Genomic DNA, 20620 nt, shown 5'->3' with positions numbered 1-20620 from the left:
GATCTTTTCTTCTTGGGTGCAGAGCATGTGGCTGAGGGAGGGAATGAGGTCAGCTGCTTATTAAGGACTAATTGTTATATTCCCTGAACTAAATGCCTGTAACTGCACTGGAGAGCACCAGACCTCTGCAGAACCAGAGATCACATTCTAAAATTAAAGCAGTAATGAAGGCTCATTAATAGGCAAGCAGGATCCCTCTAGAATTCTGAGGGCCAAATATATCTCTCTATACAATCTCAACACATATGGCAGCTCAAAGTTCCACAGGCACAGTGGTGCTCTTAGCAAAGATCACACAGAGCTACATAACCCCAACACATAAGGTACTCACCAGGCTTCATCTGCAGACTCACAACTTCTCCTTTGCAGTAAGGAACCAAGTTCTCAGAAAACCAAAGCTGTGAGGACACAAATCACTTTTGGCAGCCATCTCAAGGTGTTCTGAGGTGTGCCTGGACTTGTTTGCTCAAGCTGCACTTAAGGACTCATCTTGAAGCAGTTTGTTTCCTGCCTGTTCTAAAAGCAGAGATTATCAGATTATCTACAAACACACTACAGAATGGTTTAAGTAGAACTGTGGCTCTCCAGTTTCCTCTTCTATGTAAATACTTCAGAGAAATGTGTAAAGCCAGTGGTTTCCACCTGAAATGAGTAACCTATTCAAAGGAACCATTAGAATGAAATGGCTGAAAATACATCACAGACCTCATATGCTTCTCATCACAATTAAATGTATCCTGTCTTTGATTTAGTAACACAAACAACTCAATTTTCATCCACAGCAGAGATTTGGAATACAACTAGAAAGCAAATGCAGCTACCCAGCTTTCAGCTGCAGAGTATGTCTGGTGAATGCTGAGTGTGAGGAGAAAGCAGAGTTTTTTATATAAAAATAGATGCTTTGAATATGCTTGCACGTTTTTTCTGTTATGAGACATGTGATGAGCTGAAATCCATTCACGGCATCGCACAGCAGTGGCACAGAGATGAACAGGACGAGGCCTCTCATCTGCCAGAAAGTCATTAATGAAATATTTGCTCTCCCTGAGATGAACATTTTGGTGGAGCTGCTTTACTAGAAGAGCAGGAGCAGCTTATGCCAACCCAACTGCCACGACAGCTTTGCTTTGCTCTTCTTCCCCTGTCACCTTCAAATAACCAAAACTCAGTTCGGTATTTTGGAAACTCTAAAGCCCACAGAATTCCAGAGAGAACAGACAAGCAGCTGTTTTCTTTTCTTAAGTGGATGAACTATTGGACTCCTCCTCTGTAAGCCATGACATACCAGAGTATTTCCAAAATAATCTGCCTCTTTTGTTGTGCATTTTTGATACAACATCACAAAGAAATATTTTACTCTTATCTGCCTTTCAGGGAGAAGCTTCTTTTCCATTTCACAAATTTATAACAAACAACCATTTTTTCCTGCAGATGTTACTCAAAACTAATTTTTTAGCTTTCTAAAAAGTCTGTGTGCTATGTGCTCCAGCATACGTTTGGTAACAAAATAAATACAAAGGGAATTAAACTCTTGATATAAAGATTAAAAAAACACACTTTGATAAAGACTAAGGAAATCAGAACTGTAAGAAAAATAAGTAATTCCTCTTCCCACACATCAAGCCCACAGAACTGAAACAGTTTCTAGATCACCCAAAGCAGTTCACCCTTGAAATGCTGAGGTTGGGAATTTGTACATGATACAATTTTGCTTCAAAAGGTGAGGGGAAAAGACATGAAATCAAAAATTACCTGACAAAATCAGGAAGTATATAAACATGGAAAAAACAAGACAATATGTGTATTTGCATAATTTAACATTTCTTCAGCAGTGCAAGGGAAGAGGGATGAATTCTTTTTATAGCATTTTAAATGTCAGTGCTGTACACAGAATGTAAAGTGCTTTGAGTCACTGCTGCAAAACCTTCCAGGAACATACTGAAATAAAACTAAACTGCATTTTAAAATAAATGCTCATGTACAGACTTTGAGTGATTGCAGGGTTTAGTAAGGGTTGAAGAAGTGACTTTAATCCTCCACCACTGGCTCAATTCTGTACACAGAGAAATCAGTCAGCTACAAAAAGTGTCCTTCAAGTCCAAGTTGCCTATTGTCCCAAATTTATCCTGGACAGCACAGGTAATGCCCTAGAAAAAGACAAATTAATTCAACAAACACAGCAAAAGAAAAGTGCTGCTTTCAGCCACACTCAAGTAGCTCCCCCAGACTCAAATGGCTGCATTCAAACAAGAGCAAGATCTTTCCCACAAAGGAGTACAAAGCACTGTATTCACAACTTGCCCAAGCACCCTTAGCCCTGGACAGAACTCAGACATTGTTTTCATCACAAACAAGAGGCTCACTGCACACCTCAGATTCTGATAGTTTTAGTTTTAACAGGAACTTTTCAAAATGAAAGTTGCAAATAACCTCAGATGCAGTTAGTCCCTTATACTTAATAAATAAAGAAGCATCAAGAATCTCCACAGTATTGAGATGCACAGAACTATTAATTGGTTCCAGAGTCTATTAAAAAACAAAAAAATGTCCTTTGTTACTGAAAAAAAAAAATCATAGTTTCTGTTCTTCTAAGAAGAGTGGCCCTAGTGGTGTGTTCAAACCAAGCAGCAGGAGCTTCTACTGCATCCCAAACCACTGTTCTTGATCAGCCCACTGAGCTGCTTCACTGTCACTGCCTTCCAAGTCCCCCTCTTCTCCACTTCCCTCCATGTCATCCACATCTTCTTCCTGGGTTGCATCTGTTGGACTTTCCTCTTTTTCCATTTTCTGTAATCCTTCCAGTGACTTCTGATCATTTGGATCCAAACTGAAGAAAGGAGAAAAACAAAGCATTGTCTTGAAACTTTTTCTCTTTGTGGCCTCAGTGTGAAGAGTAACTATAAAATCTCATCCTGTTGTCTGCACTTCCTGTTTAACATCATCAGGAAGCTTATTTTAGATAATGATGCAACTTCCTCTTGAGCTGCTGTAACACTGAGTCTTAAATCTCTTTATAAAACAGTTCTGATCCCCAAGAATGGGTTTATCTAAACATCCCACTCTTCCAGAAAACTTAGTCACTTCTCCCAACAATACTAATTATAAAGTAACATGAAAGCAGTGAAGATGTAAATGACTCTGACTAAATATAATCTATGCAGGCAAAAACCAGCTGACCCATTTAAGCTATGCAAGTTTGCAGCGGACATAATGTGCTGGGTTTAAGGCAAATTGAAGATGTTGCAATCAAAATAGGGGAATATTTAACAAAGTAACACCCTAAAATAGAATTTCAATTTTGTTAAGCTGAATCACACTATTTAAATTTATCGAACAGCTCATTTTTATATGCACCTTCTAGTGCAAAGGAATGGATCCTAAAGTCTAACCAGAAAATAATTAGTAACTATAAATAATTCCATGTCTTAGTATTTTTATTAGTCAAGGAATCACAAGCCTAGTGACATATTCAGCATTAATACAGTCCCTACATTCAGCACTTCCCAGTTAGAAGTCTTAAGACCAACCAGTTCACGAACAGGGTGTAATTTGTGTGGTTTTGCTTGTTTTAAGGGAGAATGATACAAAGCCACCTCTGTTTCTCATCCTACTCAATTAGTAACTCATCTTTTTACTGATTATTGGTTCTCATAAACCTCCTGCAGCCTCAGGTATGCCTTACCTCAGGGCTATGCTGTACTGGTCCATGGCCTCCTGGTACTCGTTGACAGCCACCAGGAAGTCCCCCAGGATGCGGTGCAGGACACAGTCACTCTGGTTGGCCAGGGCATTCCTCAGCAAGGCAATCCCATCTTCATACTTCTGCTCTCTACCTGTTCACAGGCAAAGCTACTGTTTTAATCCATAGTTGAGACAAATCTATAAAGAGCCAGAGTGTTCAGTTTTCCCAACACAAGGCTATTTGTCTCTCTTGACCTGTCAGCAGGGAGGACAGCAGTGCTCTGCTTCTTGCAAGATTAACTCTAAACAACTTTTTGTTACAATAGCTGATAACATTCACAATTACAACTACTTTGAAGTCAAAACATTTTATTTGCAATTGTTTTACGTGTAGTATCAGCTGCTGGATGCAATTAATTCCTGTGATTTTTCCTTCAGGATAGAACTGATAAAGCCCTGGACTGTATCATCACTGCTACATCCTTCACATCAACGTGCCTCCAGAATATCCTTCCATGCACAAAAAAAACACCAGCACGGGGGAAAAAGGAACTTACTGAGAAGTTCTGCCTTCTTTACCACAGCTTTAATGTAGTCAGGTCTTTGTGTGAGAGCTTTATCCAGCAATGTTTTTGCTTTTTCCTGCGTGACTGGGTCCTCCAGGCAGACTGTGGCCAGCAGGGTGAGGGTCTGTGCGTTTGCCCCCAGGGTTTTGTACACGTTGTTTGCCATCACCATGGCTTCACGGATGCTGTTGGATGCCAGGTAACACTCGATGAGACCTGGTGATGTCAGACAGAAACACTTCAGGGTTTGAATCAGTACCACAGGCACTCAGCTCTCCACTATTATTTGCACTTAGTAGTACTGAACAGCTGACACTCCAATAAGCAAATACAAATTGCAGTTGAGAAAGTGAATCTGTGCATGTCAACATACTCATTGCACAGATAATTGACTTGATGTTTATTAATGATCAGGCACTGAAAAAAACAACCCCAACCCTAAGCACACCTAATCTAATGTTTTTGTCCAATTCCAATACTGAGATAATTAATACTTCACTACTTGAAACTGCCGTTGAGATCAACAAGATTTAAATATTTAACCAAATATGACAAAACAAAGCTCCCTGCAGAACTAACCATCAGTTAATGCCATCATCCAAAAGCGAGCTGCTCAAAACACCCAAGTTCATTTACACCCAGATTAAACAAAGCAAAAACCAAGAAAACCCCTTTTTTGAAAAAAAATACAAATTACAAATCCACATTCTCTCACATCCCTCGCCAGATCACATGATAGGTTTTGGGGTACTAATAATTGACTAGAAAGCCAAGAGGAGGGAAGAAGTGCTGTGCATTGATGAGGAGCAGGACAGCTCCCTGGCAGGGAGCAGCAGTGCGAGCTGCCCGTGCTCACCCTCGTAGCAGTCCAGGCGGCAGGGCGCCAGGCGGATGGCCTCGCGGAAGTGGATGATGGCCTCCTGCACGCGGCCCATGTTGCGCAGGGCAGCTCCCTTCAGCAGCAGGGCCTGCACGCTGTTGCTGTTCAGCTGGATGGCTTTGGCTCCCAAGTACAAGGCACGGGAGTATCGCTTGCTGTAGAAACTGTGACACCTACAGAACAAGCAGAGCGACTGTAAACGTGCGTTGCCTGCGGTGCCTCGGGCTTTGAACTTCTCGCATTGGAAGTTAAGAAAAAATTTCTTCAGAATTTTAAAAAAACCCCAGTATAAATATTTAAACTTACTATTTAATATATTGGTATTGCACATACAGAAAACAAACACTATAGATATTTACAGAGAGCTAATATAAGCCACCCAATAATGGAGCGGACAAGAAAGAAAAGCACCTTCTGAATAAAACAAGCTGAAGCCACTGTATCAGCTGCAACCCACCACATTCAGCAAATCCAGAGCTGAGGTGAGAAAGGAAACACAACAACTCACCCAGATACCACCCAGGGCTCTGCATGTTGGTCAGAAATATTGAAGAGCCGGCAGCCCAAGTTCTCCACATCCTCCAGCCGACCCTCGCGTGCCAATAAATAACCATAAACATCCATTCCTGAAGAGACACGGTGGAGGATCAATCCTCAAGAAACTGAAAGTTCATTCACAAGGAAAAAAAGCCACAAAACCCACCAACACCTACTTTAAACTGTGCAACTACTTGGAAGGGCTCAAGACATTCAGCTTCTGAATGTCAATTCTGAACTGAAAGCTGGGTAAACAATATACAATATTCCACTGCATGTAGCTGTTACTCTTCAGGTCAACCTTCTCTCCGGATTTACTCACCTTTTATTAGGTAAGGATCCAGCATTTGTGCTTGCTCAAATTTTAGGATAGAGTTTTTATTATCTCCAGCTCTGAAGTACAGGTCTGCTAAGCTCCCCAGCAAATCCACATTATCCCTCAGCAATGACTTCTTCTCTAAAGAGCTTAAAAGGAAAAAAATGCCTATTATTTATGAATTACATTTTTAATATCATTATATATACGAATTTATATATGATTTGATTGCACCATGCTCTTTCAGCTCTTACCAAATGGTGTTTATTGCTCTGGTGTTGTCCCCAGTATGCACAAAGGCATATGCCTTGATCCACACAGAGAGCCAATCCAAATTGGGAATGCTCTGGATGATGTTGATGGTCATGGAGGCCACTTCTGCTCCCTTCACTGACAGCGAGAGCAAGCCTGTTTAGAGGGGTTCATACATCAATCTTAGCCACCCAAAATTGCTTTTGATACAAATTGTCTGAGGAGAAGAAACTCAGTCCCTCCACAAGCACAAACAGCTGGTTACAGGGCTTGTTACAATTTCTATAATGTGGGTACAACATGCAAGTTTGAGACAGTTACATTAGTGTAATTAAAATTTGAACACGCTGAACTCTGCAGTGCTCACGTGTACAGACACCCACCCAGGATGGCATCCAGGGCCAAGGGGCACTGCCTCAGCACCTCCTTGTAGCTCGTCACCGAGGAGCGCTCCTGGCCTGCCTTCTTGTAGAGGTTTGCCAGCATCATATTGATCTGCAGACAACAGAAATGTGGGGACAGTCGAGGGTGAGGAAGGAGAAAGAATCACTAAGAAAGTCACAGCTCTGTCTTCAAGCCTGCCTGCCTCTGTTCTGGGCTGAAGACAAAATAACCTGCATTTCCAAGAACACTCTAAGGTACCATATAGTACAAAATGAAAACCGTGGCTTCTTTCTGAGTTCAGAAATAAAATTATTTTATTCTTTTTTACATGCACAGTGTGCCTTGAAATCTGTGGTTTACATCAAAGAAGTCAAAAGATGGGAAAGTGCTCGTACACAGTGCCAAGAAGGATCTGTATATCCATTAATCAGTCCCTTCCAGGAATCTCTCTGTATCCATGGAAGTGTTTGAATTAGCTTAGCAAGGCAGAGAAAGTTTCCATTCAGCTTCTGAATGAAGCCATGATTGAGCAAAGAACAGAAATTATCTGAGCTCCTCACAACACAAGCAGCTGGTTTCTGCTGCAGCACTTTAATTTACTGGTGTATATAGGCAAAAAGTTTGCTTTACTCAATCTTTTCTTCTTTTCCTGTTCTTCAAGTTGGTCAGAACATTCTGACATTAACTGGAGTTTAAGCCATGTACACTTTTAGGACAATTTAACATGAAACACAGTTGACTGATCTGATGTGTTAATCTTTTAAGCCCTTCAGAGTAACAGAGCCAGCAAGCAAAGACTCCACTGATTTGGCACTGCAGACCACAAAGGGATCTAAATATTTAACATTATCTAAACTGTTGTTGAAAAGGATTAAAAGATTTTAAAAGATGGAGCACTAGCAAACCTTCTACTTGCCAAAGTCTCCAGCCTTTCAAGGATTTGGCTTTGCTCAAACTATACAAAAAGTTAATAAAGATGGACAAAACATTTAACTCCTTCCATTCTTTTAAAAAATTTTAACAGAGGAAATACAAGATCAGTATGATTTTAAAGAAAAGGACCCAAATCAGCTAATTTAAAATTAGGAAATGCTACCAAACAATATTTAACTAATGAAAAAGACATAATGCCATTAAACCCATATACTGTGCTCTGCCCTAGAGATACAGTGACCAAGAACCTGTGACTAAAACCTGCCAGAACTCACCTTTGGAGTTCTCTGCCTGGAAGGAATCCCATCAAGAATAGCAATGGCATCTTTATCTTGCTTCAGCATTGTGTAACATTCAGCCATTTTGTATTTCACTTCAATTTCTGATGGCAAACACTGAAACAAAAATGAAAGATTTAAATACAATGTTGGTTTAATCAGGTATGAAACTTTTAATAAGGCATCCTCATAAATATTGACACTGTGTTGAAAAATATCTGGTGCATGTAAGTTAACAAGGCAACTCACTGCTAGTTCATATTGTTCATTTCTTCAAATTAAAAGTATGAAGTACATATACAGAAAAACTTCATGTCGGAGACCATTTTAAGTTTTGCATTAGAAAACACCACAGATATTATCAAACTAATTAACCTTAAATGTCAGGTTTATTTGACATGATAAATGCTCAATCAAAGGTTTTTAACAGACATGTAAAGGTGATGCTCAGGGATGTGGTTAGTGATGACTTGGCAGGGACTCAATCTTAAGGATCCTTTCCAGCCTCAGTGACTCTGTGAATATTGAATCAGCAAAATTAACTGGAAGGGAGAATGTGATGACTTTATGCAGCACATTATCAATTCTTAAATACCTGGCTTTGGGGTGTTGATGCAGCATTCCCAGTAGAAGGTCTGACTTTGGAGGTTTTACTTAAGGCTTTTTTCTGCTGTAAGGCCATTGTGTACTTGCTGACAGCATTCCTGTATTCCTTGTCGTGGAAGAGGGAGTCTGCATGATAGACAAGGAGCTGGTACTTCTGAGAGGGAGAGAACAGCTCCCTAGAAGAAATGCAGACAGAAAGGCTGAGATCAGATGGCTGCACAAGAATCAAAACTTTACAGATCCAAAGTATTTGTAGCTTTGGTTTGTCTGGCTTCAACTTGCAACTGCTACAGCTTCTTTATTGCACTGGAAGGACCATTGAGTAACAGCACTGACTCCTCACACAGGGGTTATCTCACCAATTTCTTTTATCTGTAAACAAACAAATCCAAAAGCCACTCCTGACACCTCATCAGCATCAGCAGCTCAATGTTTGTCTGCTTGGCCACTGCCCCCATCCTTTCCTTAACAAGCCACAGGTTGTCAATGTCCATTACACTGCATCAGCTTTCTCCTGGGACTCATTCCCCTTTTATCAGGTAAGGATCGAGCATCTTGCACATTCAGATATCAGAACAGAGTTTTGTTGGAATGAACTCAAGTTTAAAATGCAACCCAGCTCCTTGTACAGCTGTTCTGGTCCTAATCCCTATTCCTACATTATACAGACTCTCTTTGTAATACTCCTAGTGTGAGTGCAAACCAAATGGCCCAACCATGGCCTTCCAGAACCTGAAAGGAGCCAACAAGAAACACTAAGAGACACTTTACAAGGGCTTGGAGTGATAGGACAAGGGGGAATGACTTCACACTGACAGAGGGCAGGTTTAGACTGGAAAGTAGGAGAAATTCTTCTCTGTGAGGGTGCTGAGGCCCTGGCACAGGGTGCCCAGTGAAGCTGTGGCTGCCCCTGGATCCCTGGAAGCGTCCAAGGCCAAGCTGGACAGGGCTTGGAGCAACCTGGGACAGTGGAAGGTGTCCCTGCCCAAGGCAGGAAGGGTGAAACAAAACAATTTTTAAAGTCCCTTGGGTGAGTCTGTGATTCTCTGCCGGGACTCCCATGTTGTAGCGGGCACCCCAAAGGGTCGCAGATGCTGACACCCGAACAGAGGAGGGCTCCATCCCCGACAGGTACAGGGCAGGGACAGGAGAGGGGAAGGCCAGCGCCGGGACAGGGACAGGGACAGCCCAAAGCGGCCCCGCTCCCCCACATGCCGCGCCCCGCGCGCCCCCTCACGGCGGGGCACTCACGGGTTGTTGCCGCTCATGGTGAGGAGCAGCCCGCTGAGCAGCCGCACGTTCGAGTGCAGCCCGGCGGCCGCCATCTCGCGCACGTGCTCCACCACACTCATGCTGCCGCCGGCGGGGCGGAGGGGACGGGGCGGGGCTGGCGGGGAACCGGGAGAGACCCCGAGCGAAGCACCGGGCACGGAGCTGCCGCCGCCGCCACTCCAAAATGGCGCCACCGAGGGGTCCTCGCGCGCCGCCGCCTGCAGGCGGCCAAGGCACTGCCCGCGCGGCCCGACAGGCGCGCTGAGGGCAGCCCGCGCCGAGGACCCCGCGCGGCGGCGGGAACGGGCGTGAGGGGAGGGCGGGGTACGGGCACCGCCGTGAGGGGATGAGCTCCTCTGAGGGTGCTCTGCTACAAAACACACGCTCCCCGAGCCTCCACACCTGCCGAGTCCGCCCCTTGTCCTTCTGCTAATGGTTGCTGCAGCTAAATGTGACTGAGGACCGAGATAACGACGCTCCTGCCTATAAAAATTGGTAACAGAGGAGAAAGGCCTTCCAAAACCTACATTTCTTCTGGGAAATGGCTCATTAGGCCTGCCGTTAACTACAAGGATAGATTGAGACGCGAATCATAAGCTTTATTTTCCCACCTTTATTACAAAAACATTTTAAAACATGGCTATCCTATTCCTAAAAATTGAAAATGCAAACTTTCAGTTTGGACGTGCCATCACTGCTGTTGGGGCAGGAACACAGCTCTCAGCAGACAAACACACCAGGCAGCAAAACATCACCAGCACTGGGTTTCAGGTAACACTAAAAGTGTATTGGTGCTGTGTGGTGGCTGGGACACGAGTTACGGTCAATAAAACCTCAATAAACTAAAAGTGGATTTGTGTTCTTCCAGGAATCATCAGAACAGCTGCTTTTTACCAGTTTGTGTTTGAATGCTCCTTCAGGAAGGCAGCCACAGACCCAGCTGTGTGGGATCTGCCTGTGAAGGCACTTCAGGACAGCTCTGCAGAGACAGACTGCTAAAGAAACAGGTAAATGGCTGCAAACTGCAGGCCCTGTGTTAATCCCAGTTTTCAGTGAGAATGATTCACTTCCTACTGGTGAATGTTACACAGTAATCATGGAATCACCAGAATGCTTTGGGTTGGAAGGGACCTTAAAAATAATCTTGTTCCACCCATGTTCAGAGACACTATCCCAGGTTGCTCTAAGCCCCATCCAACCTGGTCTTAAAAAATTCCAGAAATGGGGCAGCCACAGCTTCTCTGGGTACCCTGTGCCAGGGCCTCCCCATCGTCTCAGGGAAGATTTTTTTTTCCCAGAATCCTACCTAAACCTGCCCTCTGTCAGTTCAAAGCCATGCCGCCTTGTCCTGGCACTCCAGGCTCTTGTTGCCTCCCTTCAAGTCCTGGAAGGCCACAATTAGGTTACCCCAAAGCCTTTCACAAAAAAAACCCAAAAAAACCAGAACAAACCTCACCTCTTTGATTTCTTTGAAGACTGTCCATAAGTTACCACCTTAATTACAAGCAAATTTTATTGAAAACAAGGTAAAAATCACTGCACTGGACAACACAGCATGAGAGGTCTGTTTTCCCTGGACATACAACACCCAGACTCCAGCCAGCAGAGCAATGACACAGCTCCCCTGCCCCACAGCCAAGCCCATTTCTTCTCTTAAATACAAGCCCTGTTTTAAATGCTGTAGCCACGATTACAAAGCAGCTTGCATCTGAAACAGCACATTAGAAATCACATATTAAGCACCAGCTTAATAATATTTGCTTGCACAACTTATCTTTTTGCTCTTCCTCCCTCTATCACTCATTGACAGGTTTATTTTTTTTCTTTCTTCTTTTTTTTTTTTTTTTTTTTTTTTTTTTTTAACTTCATAAGCACTTAATTCTTTCTTGGTACAAAATGTATCCAAAACAAAGGCAAAAGACTTGAACATCTTGCTGTGGAAATGCTTAAAGTTGTTGCCACTTTGCTTCACTGCCCAGGGCCTGAGAGACTCTTGTTCATGAACTGCCTCTTCACAAAGCAGATCCACCACTGCAGAAAGAAGTACAGAGTCAGAAAATCTGCAGAAGTGGTTTCCATTGACTTTAAAGTATTCAGTCTCTGACACACAACAAATATTAAGGCTCCAGTTTTACACACAGTTTTCTACACTTCTTTCTACTGGAATTGAGGTGAACAAGACAGTAGGAATGGACACAACAAGTTCATATTACAGGACTTTGAATTAAAATGGGAAATTCTACTTTCTACTTATTTTACTTTTATTGTATTTTATTACAATACAACCATAAATGAGGGATGCATTAGGAAGCTATGCCTTTGAAACTAAATTAGCCTAAGTAATTTCAATATTAAATGCAGTCACATTTGCACATGAAACATGTGAACACTCAGGAGATGACTCATTCATTGATTAGTGATTTTCTTCCATCTGGATATGAGGTAAAACAATTGACTTCAAAGCAACTCTCAAATCAGAGCTGCCTGGGAAGAGAAGCAGCACCTCTTGTGCTTGTGAAGTCCTTTTGCAACCCCAGCCAAGAGCAGATGTGCAGTGCTTTGAAGAGCTGAACCAGATCCACTTATTACTGCCCTGCTTTTGAAACTAACCCAAACTGGCATTCACTGTCATATCACATCAGATTAAATTTATTGATAACGTGCAGCTGCCATTTCAGTGTAAAATCAGACAGGCTTGGCTGAAGTTACCCACTCCTGACCCTCACCCCATCACCTCACTTCTTTCCACATGTGGCTGGAAAAAAAACCCAACCTCTCATTATCTCTGTGGTGATGCCACTGAACTCTTACCTTGCTTGGCTTGTCACTCTGAGGATCAAACACTTTGTCACAAAGGCGAAGGCCGGTTTCTTGCCTCAGCTGCTGCAGGTAGGCCCTCATCACCTCTGCAAGCAGCACAGCAAAACCAGGGTAAACTGGGCAGCACCAACTCAAACTGGATTTAACTGGAGGCATCAGACATCACTGCTTAAAGCACAGAGGGAATTTCACATCTGCAGGAACTCCCAGCTGGCTGAGTTGATTTGCCCAGTTTATCTATGGAACCAGGGGAATCCCCAAGGTCAGAAAATCCAGCTTGTGCTGCCCTCAGAAGACAGACTGCAGATTTAGAAGATTTAGGTTTAACATTAATTTTTCTAACTGCAGTCACAACAGTGCAGTTAATGAAGTGTGACCCTCAGAGCCCCAGCCTTACCTTCCTCCTGCTTGTTGGCAGGTTTGGCGTAAATGGCGTTCAGTGGAAAGCCAGGCTCCCCTGGGATTGGGAAGTTAGTGATTCCTAGTGTGTACATCTCCTTCTCTCCCTGGCCTTTGGAGTTACACTGGAAGAACCAGGCAAACAATGGGTTAGCAGTTATGAACAAAAGCTGACAGAGCATTAGACCCAAATGTTTTACAAATCTGGAACATGAAAACTCATCAAGAAGAGCAACACAGCACATCCACAGCCTCAGAGTATTTGAGGCTCTGACAACTGGGACTGGGGTGAACAGGATTATTTGTTCCTGTGGAAGGAGAATATCAGGAAATCCTTTCCACAGAACAGACTGTTTCCCACCTGCATAGAAATTCAGTTTTCTTACCTTTTGCAGCTTTTTCAGGCACTCAGAAATGTAGAGAGTCACATAGATCAGTGTTCTGTCAGCCTCATTCTGCAAAGCAAGAGCAGGAACTCTTAGATTACAGAACTTTGTGGAACTGATAAAGCCTGAAACAGGAATTTTGTTTCCCCATGAGAGAGATTTGCAATTCATGACATTTACCTGACTTTAAGTGGAAGGGGAGTTTTTGTGATCTTCTAGAATTACTTCCTTGAAAATAAAATTTATGTTCACAGCACCAACCCTCCAAAGAATATACTCAGTATCTCAAAAAGTTACCTTAATTTCATAATTTTTGAAGAAAACATTAGCTTTGAAGTAGTAGATGGCTTCATCTATAATATCTGTGTCCTTAGCTAATAAAAAAGAGATACAGAGTTAAGCAGTGCACTGTTACACTACATAAGTTTTACTCACTGAAATACATAAATAAGGATTATTGCAAAAGCAAAACCATGGTATTTACAAAAAGCAGAAGTCAGCACCACATAACAGAAAACTTCTGAAACACCATGAGTTTAGACTGTAATATTTCAGGTTTCTACTCCCTTCTCCTTCCCCTGTGATGTGTCACTTCACAAACAGCAGAAATTTAGCAGTTCCCCACTTTTCTACCACTTTTGAGTAACTCATCAGAGTTTTAACATCGTAAAAGGATAGAAAAAATATTTTTGGAGAAAGCATTCCAGCACAATCAGTCAGATTCCATATCCTCTTCAAATAAAGGAGGGGAGCAGAACACAGTGACAATGTGACTTTTGCTGCCACCCGAGACTGCTTCAATCCAGGAACACTTGCTTTACATGTCCCTGTTCAAACTGAACTGCTACATTTCTGGGGAATACCACACCTGGGAAATTGAAGGAGAATCTGTACCCAGCTGCCTGTGGGCCCTGCCCTGCGCCTGGAACTTCATTTCAGCTCTTGCAGCCCCACACCCCTAAGTGCTGCTGTCCTCAGAGCAGCTGAGCCAGCCGCAGCCCAAAGTGCGAGTTCCTGCAGCTAAACCCCCACTTCCTCTGATACAGCGGCCTCACACCACCACAGCCTCCTCAAAACCCTGCTCAGGGGCACAGGCAGACACAGGGGGAAGCACCAGAACAGCAACCAGAGGCTTGGATTACTGAAACTAATTCAGCAGAACACGGAGCACAGTTATCTAAGCATAATTATTTCCTATGATTTACACAAGTGAAGTAATTGAAGACTTTCCTCCTCTCTAAACTGCAAAGCCTTCCATTTCCCACTGGTAACTCTTCCTGCCACTCTTGCTGGGGCTGGCTTAGAGCAACCCCTGAGATGATGAGCTACATCCAGCAATTCAGGGACTATTATAAACTTACTTTCTCGAGGTGCTGGGCCCTTGAACTGGCTTCTGATGGGTAACAGTGCCATGTTCCCAATTAGCTTGGTGTCTGAGTCCATTAAAGTGGAGTGGTAAGCCTAGAGACAGGGAGAGCTGGTTATTGATCCTACTGAAAATAGACATTTCCATATCCAATCACGTGTCTTCATCTAACAGGAGTCACAGCCTAGTTCATTATGATGCTTCCAGCAGTTTTTCTTTGCACAGACAATTGCTATTTTCTATTTAGGTCCAGATCTTGGTGCCATTCTGGTGAATGCCAGGAAAGGACCACCACTGCCACCTCTTGCAGTTGCAGTGGTGGGAGATGAGATAAAATCTGTGTTGTTGTCTGCAGCCACAGTTCATCCCCAGGCTGCCTGACTCCATCCTGGCAGCACCAAGGAAACAGCCCCACTCACCTGCCTGAGTTTTGGGGCATTGCACTGAAAGTTAGTTGGTCATTACAATATATAAATAATTTATTTCCATGTCTGGTTATTAATAGTAGATAATTATCAATAAAGCCAGATTTAATGCATTAAAAAACCCCAAACCAACAAAACTTATTTAAGTGAAAAGCAAACCAGCTTTTTGCATATAACAAATTCTTCCGGGTAAACCGATTTTAAACAACTGAGTTCAGTTTCAGGCACTTTCCAAACGTTTCCTGGGTGCGGTGCCACTGAGAATCCCTCACCTCTTTTGTGGGGGCAGAGGAGGATGTGACTGTGGGAGGCTGGGTGTAAAAAGCAGTTGATTTCACTGAGGGGAAGGTGGTGCGAACAAGCCAGAGCCAAGCCCTGCTGTGACCGCCCTCTCCCCCCCTGCTGCTGGGGCTCGCACCCTCCCGGCTGCGGGTGGATCCCCGGCAGGGGGACGAGGAGGAGGAATAGGAAGGCGCTGGCCTTGCAGCAGCCACCCATGAAGAGCCATTCCCCGCTCTCAGCAGCGCTCCCCGCAGCTACAGCCCCTCTTTCCCCCCGTAGCGCCCGCGGCCAGACCCCGCATCAGAGCCCCTTCCCCGGCCCGGGATCGCCGATCGCCCCCGCCGCGCCCGGCTCGGCCCCGCCGCCCGCGCCCTCCTGCCCGCGCCGCCGCCGCGGAGCCGCTCACCGGCATCTCGAAGGGCAGGAGGCGGCTCGGCGGGGCCGGGCGGGAGGGGAGCGGGGCGAACCGGGCAGCAAAGCGGACACAGAGCTTCCTCCTCCGCCTAGGCTGCAGGAAATGAGGCAGCGGCAGAGGCGGTGCGAGCAGGGGAAGCGGGAGCCGTGCACCGCCCCGGAGGCAGCGCTGTGCCCGGGCACTGCCCGTATAGAGAAAGGGCCACCGAGAGGCACTGCTGTGCCAGGGCACTGCCGGAACCGGGAGGGGATCCTGAGAGGCAGCGCTCTTGTCAGGCTCGGGGAAGAGGTTCCGGCAGCTGTTTTTCTCTCCTGTGTTTCCAGTCCAGCCCAGCACGGGGCACTCCGTGCAAGGAAGCCCAAGAGGGGTCCAAACGTGTTGTGTTCAGGATACCGTATTTTAAGATGCACACTCCAGTTGCTATCAAGCCATTACCTTCCCTGTGACCCAGCGTTACTGAATTTGTCCCCTGGTGTCTGACTCCCGGCATGAGTCAGGGAGACAAAATGGAGAGGTTTGGAAGGTGAGTCACAATAATTCAACTGCAGGGCTGGGGTTTATCCTTTCAACACGCCCTAAGCATGGCTTGTCCCAATGGCAGTCTGGAGGTGAAGTAAACCACAGTAGTTTCCCGAACTTTTGAATGGTTTAATTCAGCCAGATCAAGACCTGTCATATGCAGATTTTTCTGAGCCCTTTTCCTCTAGATACTCAAGATTTGCTGGTCTGTTGAACCTCTTGCCCAATTCTGGCTCTACTTTTTTATATGTACTCACACTGGCCTATGTATTTTATAACACACACAAACATAATAAAAAAATTGTTTATTAAAGTAGTTACACTATAAATATTAGTTATTTTACAGATAAAACATCAAGTGGTTTTGTATAGGGGTTGGGGTTTTTTTATTTAATTTTTATTTTTTACCAAAAGTGAAGTACTTTCCTCCCAGTTTGAACATATTTTTTACTCATTCACATGATCTTGAAAGTATTCATCCACAAGAGCAGATTTATCTTCTTCACATTCCTGTAAAAAAAAAATCAGAAAAATATAAACCTTCCTGGGTTGAACACAGGAATCATCAGGGGACTTTGAACTGTCATGAAAGAAAAAAATCTAAATTATTTCAGTGGTCCTTTCAGATATTTGAAGGTTAAAACTCTTTTAATTTTGAAAACCAAAGCAATACTTTTAAAGAACCATTTGATCAATCTGCATATGCAAGATGATATTAAAGAATTTCACTTTTATAACTAAATGAAGATGATACAAGCATTGTCACTGAAAGACTAAACATTTTGAACTGTACTAAGAGAGTAATTTATTAGCAAGGCAAAGAACATATTCATATTACAACTTATATTATGGATACTTCCTAATTTTTCATCTTCTCACCAATGGTCCCTTACCTTTGGTTCTTTAAATTCCAGATCTTCTCCATACTGAATGGTGAAGTCTATGTGCTGCAGAACAATGTTTATACTTTCCTCATCAGAGCGATCCAAAGGCAGGAATCGAACCATACCATAGTCATCAATCTATAGAAGGATTCAAAGGATATTGGTAGGGAAATGCAGAAAGTTCATTCTCAACCACAGCACTCTAAGCCACTTCCTTAAACCACATTTGTCTGGACTTCTAGAACACCATTTAAAGTCACACTGCAAACCAACAGCAATTCTCTGCTCAGAACACCTGGCTACCAGTCCTAAGTTCCACACAGTAGCAAAAGCCAGTTCCCAGAATTGCCAACAGAAAAGAATTCAAAGAAAATCTATTGGCTATAATCCAGATACCAAGAGTATCATATCAGTAGTATCAAAAATCTTATGCTAATCTGAAAAAATTAAGAACTGAGTTAAAAGAGACAAAAAAGTGATAGTGAATTTTAGGGAACCAGCTCAAAAGCAATATACCTACCAATCCACATATAGATTTGGTCAGTTTTTTAAACCTTTTACTTCTCAATATATTCGTTGAATCTTCAATCATAGAATACATATCTGGATCCAAGTACCTGGAGAAACAAAGTCATCATCAACACTGCAAGTCTGCCATTCAGAATGACACAAAAGATCCAAGATAATAATTTACAGAAAAATTCAGGGATCAGTACAAACATGGAGCTATTCTTCAGACTCTGACTAAACTAAGCATCCCACCCAGATGTTTAAAGATTATTGTTTGAAATAAATAAAATCCATCTCCCATTTCAAAGGGGTATGTTTTAATTGTGGGAAACATTAGACTGAACTTCCAACAAACTTTGCCTCACTACATTATACCATAAAGTAAAAAATTTTTTGGAACTTACTTTTCTATTTCTTTCTTGGCTTTCTTGCTCAGCAAATCCATTTTGGTCATGACGTTAATCTGTGGAATCTCTAAAGATATCATTGCACTGAGAGCTGCCAGGATTCCAGAAATAAACTTGAAGAGGATGAAAAATGATGTATTAAAGTACAGAAAAACGCAACATGAACTTTCAGGACACTAACCACAGGCCAAATCCAGTCATGAATATATGGAACATGGACAAAGCCATATGAGGAATCATCCTGCTGGAAAAAGGAGGTGCCAAGGACCCCCTCAATTTTTGGAGCCTCAAATATGGATCTGCCACTGAAAAGAGTATTAAGAAAACCCAAACCCTTCTTGGGATAGTTACTGCTGAAGTGGAAGGTGGCCTGCTTGTTCTTGGGAGCTGAGAAAGCTCTTGTGGAATCACAGAATTTAGGTTGGAAGGGACTTCTGGAGGTTATCTGGCTCCTACAACTGCTCAAATTGAGGCACTTCCAAGTTAGACCAGGCTGCTCTGGGGTTTTCCCAGTCAAGTTTTGACTCTGTGAAAAATTTACTGCACAACCTCTCTGTGCCTGTCCCAGTCTGACCACTCTCACAGTGCTGGTTGTCTTTACATCCATCTGGGATTGTCCTTGCTGCAAGCTGTGTCTGAGGCAGCTGATGACAGCAACCAGATCTCCCTGGACTTGGCAGTTCTTCCTCTGGGCAAATCCAGCTCCCTGAATGGCTCAGACTTGTTATTTATAAAAACGAACTTTATCAACAGATTTCAAATTGATACCTTGAAAGATTCCACCATAAACTGAGAATCCACGAGGAAAACTCCACAGACACGGAATTCCCACTGCTGCAGCTGCTCCACCAACTGTTTCATCACTGGCAGGTGTGTGTAGAGTTCGATCTGACCTGGGGAACACTCATGTTATTAACAGGCAGGAATGTGAAGCAAACAGGAAAGTCCACAGTTATATGCAGACATGGGAATTGCACTTAAATAAAAACTGATAAGGAAAACACTCTCTTTTTAGGCAGCTCTGACTGTGTTTGGCTGAAATGGAAAAGAAATACACGAGGGTTTTTTCTCCTTTGGTCTCCAGTTAATGTTAGTTTGCAGTTGCCATAGCTCATGATACTACCAAAAATCTGTGCAGTCACCCAGATCTGCCCAGGACAAAGTTCACTACTGAGACACCTGAAAGTGACTCTGACAGCTGTTAGTAACTCAACAAAATGGGAATTATCACGGCCATCTACAACCAAATTTTCCAATCTGCGAATTTCCCAATGCTTATGAAGAGCGATACCAAAACATTGGCGTGTGTTTACCTGGGCAATCGAACAAAACATAGTCATCCTCTACGTGCCCAAGGCTCTCCTCCAGCCAGCTGAAGTTATTGGCAAAGTATTCCATGCAAAACACCAAGCCACCATTGGGGCCAAACCTCAAGGACTCATCCTCCATGACATCGTCCACTTCTATCAGCTCGCGGATGTCTGTGAGAACACAAACGTCACCAAAGCCAGGAGATGAACTCTGCAGGCAGGTTGGGAGCTGAGAAAAACAACACAACTTTCCAGCAGCTCTGGGTGCAGGGGAATCTCCCTGGCACAGGCACAGCCAGCAGCCAAACAAAACGGTTTATGTTTATGGGACTTACACAAATGCCCTAATTCCCCAAATAAATAGATCCTAAATCCTTCACCGGGCTTATTTGGGGGAGTCTTTTGAGGGCTCCTGGTGATTGTCTGGGAAGCATCTCATTCCCCAGATTTCCCTCTGATAGTCCTGGATCTTCTAATGAATCTCTTCTGCTGAAAGTATCTCAGGGATGTGGCCAGGTCAAGATGCACTTTTCTTATAATCTTTGTTCAGACACAAACACTGTTGCTGTTCTCAAAACTGAGGCATCTGCCAGTACATATCAATCACTGGTGCAGGTAAATACAGGGATTAAGCACGAGCTGGCACATGGAGTAGGGACAGTGACTGATGTAGGGAGTTATCCCTATTACAAGACTGCATTAATCTCTGACACAGGCACTCAGTACTATTTGGTACCGGACTAGAACTATTCACTGATACAAGGATCACACGCTATTTTGTTGAAACGATTTTCCAACATCTTCCCCTACTGCTGCATGGGCTCCGTTTTAGAGCAACATAATTTGTCCGGTAGCCCACCCACGGGCCGCCTGGAGCCCAGCCGCGCCCGGGGCTGCCCGGGACCGCCGCTCACCTGCCATGACGGGGTAGCTGAACAGCTCGGCAGCCGGGTCCAGGTTCACCACCTGCACGGCGCGGCCCAGCGCCTCGCAGTGCTGCACCATGGTGGAGCAGTACGTGCTCTGCAAGGCACACCAGGCGGTCAGGAGCCGTCAGCAGGCTCCCCCCGCTCCCCGCCGCCCCCCGCTCCCGCCGTCCCGCTCACCTTCCCGCTGCCCGCCGGGCCCATCACCAGCTGCGCGTACCGCGGCATGGCTGCGGCGGCCCGGCGGGAATTGGCCGCTGCGGCGC

The 20620-nt window shown here is 44.0% G+C and overlaps 4 protein-coding genes and 1 long non-coding RNA gene across 5 annotated transcripts in view; 2 read left to right on the top strand and 3 right to left on the bottom strand.

Annotated features, from left to right (window-relative positions):
* Positions 1-4291, top strand: part of ATP2A2 (ATPase sarcoplasmic/endoplasmic reticulum Ca2+ transporting 2) — a 51282-nt gene extending 46991 nt beyond the window's left edge. Inside the window, exon 22 of the mRNA XM_056504307.1 lies at positions 4120-4291. The gene's annotated coding sequence lies outside the window, so the exon portion shown is untranslated. The remainder of the gene's footprint in view (positions 1-4119) is intronic.
* On the bottom strand, positions 1774-9954 carry ANAPC7 (anaphase promoting complex subunit 7). The gene is made up of 11 exons (XM_056504309.1): positions 9685-9954; positions 8423-8609; positions 7825-7944; positions 6616-6727; positions 6235-6388; positions 5987-6129; positions 5636-5753; positions 5104-5300; positions 4239-4463; positions 3683-3833; positions 1774-2827 (listed from the first exon to the last, which is right to left on the bottom strand). The coding sequence occupies exons 1-11, from the start codon at positions 9783-9785 to the stop codon at positions 2638-2640; spliced, it is 1698 nt and encodes a 565-aa protein (XP_056360284.1). The 5' UTR covers positions 9786-9954; the 3' UTR covers positions 1774-2637.
* LOC130259704 (uncharacterized) lies at positions 9951-16792 on the top strand. Its single transcript, XR_008841686.1, has 2 exons — positions 9951-10712; positions 16122-16792. It is a non-coding gene; the product is annotated as an uncharacterized LOC130259704 (long non-coding RNA).
* On the bottom strand, positions 11201-16134 carry ARPC3 (actin related protein 2/3 complex subunit 3). The gene is made up of 7 exons (XM_056504313.1): positions 15790-16134; positions 14672-14771; positions 13608-13684; positions 13311-13379; positions 12923-13049; positions 12517-12611; positions 11201-11736 (listed from the first exon to the last, which is right to left on the bottom strand). Exons 1-7 carry the CDS (start codon positions 15793-15795, stop codon positions 11674-11676), a joined length of 537 nt encoding a protein of 178 aa, XP_056360288.1. The 5' UTR covers positions 15796-16134; the 3' UTR covers positions 11201-11673.
* Positions 16608-20620, bottom strand: GPN3 (GPN-loop GTPase 3). Its single transcript, XM_056504310.1, has 8 exons — positions 20535-20620; positions 20343-20451; positions 19432-19599; positions 18887-19011; positions 18116-18231; positions 17722-17818; positions 17211-17339; positions 16608-16827 (listed from the first exon to the last, which is right to left on the bottom strand). The coding sequence occupies exons 1-8, from the start codon at positions 20580-20582 to the stop codon at positions 16765-16767; spliced, it is 855 nt and encodes a 284-aa protein (XP_056360285.1). The 5' UTR covers positions 20583-20620; the 3' UTR covers positions 16608-16764.

This window comes from Oenanthe melanoleuca, chromosome 15 (assembly GCF_029582105.1).
Source record: "Oenanthe melanoleuca isolate GR-GAL-2019-014 chromosome 15, OMel1.0, whole genome shotgun sequence".
Taxonomy (NCBI): Eukaryota; Metazoa; Chordata; class Aves; order Passeriformes; family Muscicapidae; genus Oenanthe; species Oenanthe melanoleuca.
This window is presented reverse-complemented; position numbering and strand designations above follow the sequence as displayed.